Source organism: Epinephelus fuscoguttatus, linkage group LG20, assembly GCF_011397635.1.
Source record: "Epinephelus fuscoguttatus linkage group LG20, E.fuscoguttatus.final_Chr_v1".
In the NCBI taxonomy this organism is placed as follows: domain Eukaryota; kingdom Metazoa; phylum Chordata; class Actinopteri; order Perciformes; family Serranidae; genus Epinephelus; species Epinephelus fuscoguttatus.
In genome coordinates this window covers 10,835,316-10,844,221 of record NC_064771.1, presented here as the reverse complement: position 1 = coordinate 10,844,221, position 8,906 = coordinate 10,835,316, and the positions used below count along the sequence as shown (strand labels likewise).

Below are 8,906 nucleotides of genomic sequence, written 5' to 3'. Positions count from 1 at the left end.
AGATACTTTGTAATAGCAATCTGAGCCTGTCAGTGGAAAAACACTTTTATTCAACATATATTTACGTGTGAGTGCTGTGGCCTTGTTGCTCAATACAAAAATTGTTCTTCCCATTAGGACACAAAAACATGGGAAAATAGGGTCCAGGTTGAAAAATACCAGAGTTATCCTTTAACTGACCTTAAAACAGAACAATGCAGCTGACTGAGAGAAAGTTTTTTCCCCCAAAAATGTTCACTTGCTAAACACACCTCAGACAGAATAAGTTCTCAAAATGTGAAAATAGTGTATATATTCTTTTCAGTCCACTTGTATTTTAAAATCACAAATGACATGCTAAAATAAAAAATAAATAATTCTTAACACTACTTTCTCATTTTAGTGTATTTACAATGAGCAAACTGCAAGAGTTTTGCTTATTGTGCTCAAAATAGCTTTACTGGCTGTGTGAAAGTAGAGCATGTAAAACAAACAAACAACAACATATAATATAAATCATTTCTCTTTTTTGTGTGTTGGTTCATTCTAACATATAAAAATTAAACGTTAAATTCTAAAATAAACTCTTACACAAACCCCAATATGTCTTTTCTTCCTTTAATATTTCTAACATATCCAACACTAGTGATGGTTTTGGCAACATGCATATTTACAGTATGTGCGCAATTCAGTTTTTTTCTTATATCCGTGTATTAGTTAAGATGCATAGATCTTTGTGAAACAGAGGAACTGTGTATAAAAAAGCACCAATGTAACTACATCTGTTCTTTAAAACCATAAGAGACATCTCTGTACATGTATTTATATTTACATGACAGTGGTACTCCCAAAAAGTACATGTAAAATGATGACCAGATGTAACAATGTGTGTTCTTACAGTATGTTTATGTATTGCACATACTCGACAGTGCCTACGACTCACATAAACTATTTTTTGTACATCTAAGTGAGTGGTGGAGTGCCCTGCTGTATATAATAAGTTCAATCTGCCCTTTTACCTCAAGTTTTGTTGTCACAGTTTTTTCAGTGAAAGTTGGTGGAAAGGTAGTTCACTTCACACTCAGTCTCAGAGTGCCCCCTTGTGGTCAAACAAGTGAATGTCCTCTCCTGACAGAGTGCAACAAGTGTCTGCTTTGTGTAAGACAGCCAGCCTGTTTATATTATTCATTCCTCTGATTGTTCCCCTCTTAAAATTTTTCTGTACATCTTTTCAGAAATAAGTTCTGGTATTGCGAGACAGAGTTCCCTCTGAGTCTCGACCCCCACCGGTGCTGTGATGATGTTACCACAGAGACCCCCAAGTCCTCAACTAACCAGGAAGCCAGGTGGCTGTGGCTGGGGCTCATGTGCGAAGGGGTTCCTCACTGCCTTTTACTGTCCAGAATTGCCCTCCAGTTGTCCGACCAAGACAGGAGTCGTCTATGGGAGGGGCTGATGGAAAGATGCTTGTTGTGGCAGGCGGTGAACAGGACGTGCTCCCACGTCGGTTTGGGCTCCACGCCTGGTCAGGAGACATGTTAGATAGATACATTATATAAATGAAAACCACACATATTTCCTTGCAGAGCGTACAAACCACTGCTTTAACCAACCCCAGCAGATCCTGGCTAACAGTCCTTTCACTGTGGCAGCTGTCTTACAAGGTGTAAATGAAGCAGTGAAGAAGATGTATGCAAATCATTTTAACACCCACATGACAAACAGGATTATGCAATCCTCTTCCTTTCAGATTTTTCTCCTTCCTTCTACCGTCTTATTAATCTTGCTCTTCAACTCTTTGCTGAATGCTGTTCAGTTTAATGCTATTTTTAGAAACATATTTACATTTGGTTATGTCACCGCCTTTTGCCAGTCAGTGATCGTTATAAACAGCATAGCCTTCAGTTCTCAAAACTCAGTCAACAAATTCACCTCAGCTGCACTTCTTCACATCAGAGAACTTACAATAATGTATTTCCCCCTACGCTGGAACAGCAATTAAGCAATAGTAGTTTAGCAACCGTCATTAGGCAAGACAGGTACGTCAAGCTTTGGTGTTATCCACATGCTGAAGCAATGTTCATGGGTCTGTAGTAAGACTGCTACTCTACATTTAAAGCATTTAGAGGTTCATGTCATTTTGTTTTTTTGCCCCTACAAAAGCAAAAACACATGGAAAAAAGTGTAAGGAGTGGATTTGTCTAGTGTAAGGTAAGGTGCAATTGCCTGTCCTGTTAACTAGCTAGCCACAGTAGTAACCAAGTTTAACTCCCATGGGCCAATGAACACATGGGATTACACACTGCATTTACAAAGCGCCCTGTTCGTGACAGCAAGGTTCAAGTTCAAGGTTCCTTTATTGTCATTGTACAGTAAGGCATACAATACAACGAAATTTCTAGTGCACTCAGTTAAAGCACATCCACTGTGTAGCCTACAGGTATAAGACAATTAAATTTAATGCTTTTTAAGACCCGTTCAAGACACCTTTTAACCAAATTTAGGACAGATTTTTGGACAAATCACATTTTAGCATTGCAGGTTAGCATTGCAGACAGTATGTGGTCTTGTTCAAAGGTAAGTGTAATGTAGGAATATGATTATTAGAGTGAATTAAGTCATTTTGGCATGCATTTCAACACCTTTTACAGGATTCTAGTTTTAAAACAAGTCAGCTGGAAACTGTCTTAAAAGACATTTTCAGCCAATTTGTGGAGCTAACGTTAGCTTAGTTAGCCAGCCAGCTACATCTGATCAACTCCTCCAGCGACCGTTCTCATTTCAGCCGACAAAAGTCATCCACTAGAAATAAGAAACCTGCTTTTGTCTGCCTGTGCCACACATTATCATTAGAGACTGCGTATGTCACGTACCAGAGGGGTGGAGCTTAGCAGGCAGCGATGGATCTGGGAGCTGCATTGTCATCAATTTCAAATGCAATATAAACAGGAGTGACAATACATAATGATCTCTTCTTATATAATTCTTTGACTAAATTAAATTATCTTTGTTGTTATGATGAGATAAACACTGCGTGTGCACACACGCAAACACACGTACAATCCTCACCTAGAATGTCAGGCTTGTCATCGATGAGGATGTCCCCGGTGATTACTGTCTTGTCTCTAGTCAGGATGACTCGCTCCAGAAAGTCACTGCCTAAATGTTTCTCTGCCCAGGCATACTGGACAAACACACATGCACACACACACCCACACACACACACACACAGGGGAAATGAGATCTAATTAGAAAAAGAAAACAAATAAGTGTTTCCAAAGAGAACAGAATAGATGTTGTTGATGAGCAGAGGGCTTACCTTCTCATACGGGCAGTGTTTATAATGTTTTATTGGACTGGTGCAAATAAAGACATCTGTGCTGCGGAAAGAAAAAGGACACAACAAGACAAGAGTGGAAAAATTAAAAACATCAACAATACTGATTTTCCAGCTGCTTACATAACAGACACGCCGACTCTGTGTAACCAAAAGCAATAGCTATTTTTGGATGAGGCGGTGGACATTCTCTGGAAGGAAAACAAAGAGGTCAGAAATACAGTACGAGATCGCACCATGTGACACATACCGCTGATAAGAAAACAGGTTTATTCAGACACTGCTGGTTATAGAAACCCATTTATTTCCACCATTAGAGCAAATGTAAACAAACAGTTTCATAAATATGACGGCTATTTTTAGATGTTATTCCACTGTATCATGTGGCTCTGAGAATGCTACCGGAAATGGCAAACGCAGCCTGTTATCAATACAGATGCTTTCATTAGAGCACACAGAGTGCACCAACAGCACAGCAGCCAGTGCCTCAATATGACTCCATAGCAGTATTTGACATAGCAACACAATAATCAGTGATAATTATCAATCCATAAATGCTTCTGCTTGGGGCCTGCATGCTCTCCCTGTGTCAGTGTGGGTTTCCTCTGGGTATGGATTCAGGAAGAAAAATACTACATATATGGCAGTACTGGATCTAACTGATAAAATCAATGATGCAATTGATAAAGGTGACTACGGTATTGGCATTTTTTTGGACTTATCTAAAGCATTTGATACCATCAAGATTGACTTCCTAATCAACAAATTGCAACACTATGGTATTAGAGGCCTAGCGCTAGACTGGTTTCATAGTTATCTGTCTAAAGACACCAATATGTTTATGTAAATGACCATAAATCATCATACCAATCCATCAATCATGGGGTTCCCCAGGGTTCCATTTTAGGGCCGCTTCTCTTCATCTTGTATATGACTTTGTTAATTCCTCATGTGTACTACATAAAGTATTATTTGAAACTAAAACACTGTTACTGTCTATTGTGTGTCTATTATATGTCTGTTTCTTTGTTGTTGTATCCTAAGGATATCTGGCCAATATCCTGTCTGTTATTTGTGGGCCCCCAGGCCCCCTATTATAAGCTTTAAATAGCTTCCTTGGGGTGACCCTTTCACACATCAAAATACTGTTGCCATGACATCATGGCAACACTGGTGAGCTGTCTTACTTTAAAGCAGTGTTTCTCCCTCACTCATTTTCTGAGATGATCTACTGCTCAGAAACTTGCCTGTATGACATTTTACTCTTACATCAGCAGCAGCCCAATCAGATTATATATCAGATGAGTGAACTGAATGTTCAAGACCTACTTATCCATCTTGGCCATCTCCTTGACCGCCTCCACTCCTCCTGGCAGTGGCTCCAGTTCTATGAAGAAGTCCTTGGACTCCCAGATACTGATGGCTTTTTCCTGGAGCAAAATAAACACACACCCAGCATCATATCAGTGACTGATAAGGTGTATGTATGTATGTATCCATGTAACATGTGCTCTAAAGACTGAATGTTCATAAGTTGACTTTTTCAGTGTCAGATAGACACCCGGTTGCCAAAAGGAATAGAGAAGCTGATATCTGAATGAGACTGTACTGTGCAGCTTTTTTGAATGTGTCAATAATGACAAAGCAGGAAGTGAGAAAAACATCTTTGTGGTATATTTCCTCTTTTGTGCTCATGTTCAACACAGACCTCATAACCTTGGCCTAGTGTACAATTTTGTGGCATAATTTATTTGTGTGATATAACACAGATTAGACATATTCTACAAAGCTTTTCAGATCAGGGTGAGTGGGCAGTTTGGTTCACTGAACTTAAACCAATACAGAAAAACATTTGTGGGGAAAAACATGTAATGGTTCAGTATGGAGGTAGTTTTTTTTACAGTGTGGGATAAGAGGCTCTGCATTTTGTCATTTCAGATACTGGCTACGTTTCAGGCTAGCTGAGATTGAACAGGTCAGCACAATGCAAATGCATACATGCACCACTCTGAGGGTGCATACAGGCACTGCCAGTGATGTAGTACAGTCAAGGCTGTTGCTGGGGGTCTGCCCCCATTTCCTGTTAAAATATTTATTATATGCAAGTACAGCTGTGCAGTATAATTTACAAATATGCAATAAATGAATGCCACTGCTGTCGACATACATTACACATGCAGTGCAACATAAAAGACTGACAATTTAAACATTAATATTACATTCTAGTTTTCCACTTTTTAAAACATTTGAATGCAACAGAATTGAAAGACACTTCAGTGTTTGACACTGATTGTACACACAGCAGTTGAGCAACGGCTGGGTGCAGCAACACTATGTGGCCAAACCACACAAAGAGCTGCAGTACACTTCAATAGTAATAATACTGCTAATATGTTAAGTTTATTTGTGACTATGATTACATTTGCTAATGCTTATTTGAAGGCAGTGCATGGTTGCCTGTAACAGCATAGCTTTTTTTTTTTTTTTTTTTTTTTTTAATTAGAATTTTTCATCAATATGTTTGAGTGCACTGGTTCCCAGCCTAGGGGTCCTGACCCAGCCTAGGGGTCACAAGACTTTTCTCTGCATTTATTTCTGTGAAGAAGATGAAATGAAATCATTGTTATGCACTCAATCACACATTTGATTATCATTACATCCTTGTGACTAGAGAAACATGTTAAAATCATTTTTTGCTGATGCGTTTAAAGAAGTCTTTTAAACTGTATGCCCTGTTTTCTTTTCATTTTTTGTGTCATTTTTTTGTTTGTTTGATTTTTGTGCTTTCTTGTATTTTAGGTAGAGACTACAGTTGAAAAATAGCCTTTTGGCTAATTTTGGCATTTTTATACCATGTTTATTTATTAATTTGCACTGTCCCTTCTTAAATAAACGAAACTGAAACTACATTATACAAGTTTTGATTATTATTCAAATAAAATAATTAAATATTAATTATAAAGATACCTGACAGAGGAAACTCATCTCTCGTGCAATATTCACAGGAAATAATCTGCTCAAAATTCATATAAATTGCTCCTTTTACACAAACTTCCTGCAGGTTTTGTGTTCAATATTTGGGCTACCTGTACAGTTGTTCTGCACTGTGATCATTATGCATTAAATAATATATGAAATATCCATTAAATGTCACTTTGTCAGATGTCATCAGTTAACTTAATGATTAAAAAGGGGCCCTTAAGGAAAAAGGGTGGAAACCAGTGGGGTATACACAGGTATAGAGGGAATTCCATCATGTTTTCCTGTCTGTTTACAGTGTACCCACCCATCAGCCAATTGGAATATATAGGAGAGTACACCCACTTCCTGCTTGGTATCCTACCCATCTACCTAGTAGTACACCCACCTCATTACCTACCACTACACCACTCTGATCATTGCTTTGCTTTAATGAACCACTAGCAAAAGAAGACTAACGAGCACTGTTCTATATAGCCCATTAAAGAATGTTTCTGTGTGAGTGACCAGCAATATATCATGTTGGTTAATGTCAAGCTACAACTGCAGACTCCACAGAGGGAGAGCTGCATCTACAACACAGTCTGTCAATGGCAAATATTGTTAATTAAATTATGTTCAAATATAACTATTTTACCAGGGACCCTTGGGACCCAGCTCCAGGGCATCTGGCTCTGTGTAGGACTCCAAATGTGACTACAAGTAACTATATTCCGCATGAATGCATGCCACTTACACAGAGGTCACTCCTCAGCTGCCCGTACTGCGCTGACACCCAAAACCCTCTCCTGTCTTCTAGGGTGATGTGGGGTTCCTCCGGGTACCGGGCTCGATACTTCTTCAAGAACCCCCCTTCGAAGTCCGCCAGAACTCCGTCCATGTCGACCAGAACCCGCAGTCTCTTACCCGAGGCAGAGGAGGAAGACATGTTTCCGCAAATCCTCTTAACCGGTTCACGGAGCATAGTTTTCCCTCTTCCTAGTAGGCGTGCGGTGCCGTACAGTAACAACATTGTTGACCCTTGACTGAGCGGCTGCAGCTGCGGTACTGTAACTAGAGTTAACCCTCTCCAAACGGCGGCTGGAGACACTGCACAAAGTCCGCATGGAAGTCGGAAAGTTTTCTTAATACTGCGGCGGTTAAACCGTGCACTTTGTATTGTGGTGTTATTTATCTTTGAGTGAAGTTTTGTGTCACAGCCAGACAGCTGCTAGCGGTCGGTGGCTAACTTTAGCTGACAGGCTAGCCGCACAGCAGCAGGCAGGTCAAATGTGACATGCCTTTGGTCACAGTGTAATGGGAGCTGTTTGCATCGTTTGTCAGTGTGTATTAACTTCCCGGCAGCGACCCAGAGCCTTTCTCAAACCCACAGCATCTGTAACATCTGGCTGTTGGTGCCTCCTGAGCAACACCGACTAGTACACACCTGGTACTGCGGCACCAAGGAGAGAAAAGCTGAGCAGGGAGAACACACTGTACTACGAGCCTGCTCACTGCAAAGATATGTGACAACAACACGATGGCTCACTCCGCCACTGATTTGTGTGTGAGCCTTGTTATAGGCACAAACTGCAGTTATACAGTTATACAGTTTTGCAAATCAATTTTTTCTCATCTTCAATAATTTGTAAACCAGTTTGGAAAAAACGTGTATGTTAATGTGTTACCACCATTATTTTTATTATGATTATGATTATTTATTTATCTATTTTTTTTCATGGGTGGAGTTTATTTTTGCCTAAATGTGACAAGTCATAACCAATCCTTTATTTTGTATTTGTATTATTTGAGTTGTGGTATTCTTTTTTCTTTTGCTCATTTTCAGTGATTGTAAATCGGTTTTATACATTTTGCATTTGCCACCAATCACAATTACAGTGCACTTCAGTAAGCTTCATTACACCAACACTATTGGAAGCTAGACATATGGTGGTATGGCAATGAAACAAAAAAAATATTACTATAGGCCCTATATTAAAGGTCCAGTGTGTAGGATTTAGGAAGATATATTGGCTAGGGGTGGGAGGAAAATTGATACAGCATAGTATCACACTATTTTTTGTGGCAATATCGTATTGTTACATGGACACCAAGTACCAATTTTTTTTATTATAGAAATTATTAATATTACAAATACAAATTAAACAATTGGTAGTCTACTAAAATACTATGATCAGTTGCTTTTCAGTTTACTAGATACATTTTGCTGTAAAAAATGGTTTAAGTGAGATAAACAGACTAACTAACTGTATTTTATTTGATAAAACAAGACTTGACAAAGTCTTCCTTTGGGGACATAATTCCTAGCATCTTTGTATTTTTATTCTACGTGTTTATTGTATGTGTTGTGTTCACATGTTGTTGTGCTGGGCTGCTCAAACCAATTGCCCCTAATGGGATTAATAAAGTTGTCTGAGTCTGAGTCTGATCATTTACAGTTGAAAAAAGGTAATAAATATATTTTATTGCCAGACTCAACATATTGCAACATGTTAAAAATTGTGTTAATATTGTATCATGACTTATGTATCATGATAATATTGTATTGTGGGGCCTCTGGTGATTCCTATCCCTAATATTGGCAGAAATTGAATATAACATGTTTTCTTTA

The 8,906-nt window shown here is 38.9% G+C and overlaps 1 protein-coding gene across 1 annotated transcript; it reads right to left on the bottom strand.

The window, feature by feature from the left end:
• Nucleotides 1–583: 583 nt before the first annotated feature.
• Nucleotides 584–7,778, bottom strand: LOC125880947 (5'(3')-deoxyribonucleotidase, mitochondrial-like). Its single transcript, XM_049563797.1, has 5 exons — nt 7,032–7,778; nt 4,646–4,746; nt 3,299–3,359; nt 3,049–3,163; nt 584–1,501 (listed from the first exon to the last, which is right to left on the bottom strand). Exons 1-5 carry the CDS (start codon nt 7,305–7,307, stop codon nt 1,362–1,364), a joined length of 693 nt encoding a protein of 230 aa, XP_049419754.1. The 5' UTR covers nt 7,308–7,778; the 3' UTR covers nt 584–1,361.
• Nucleotides 7,779–8,906: the final 1,128 nt, after the last annotated feature.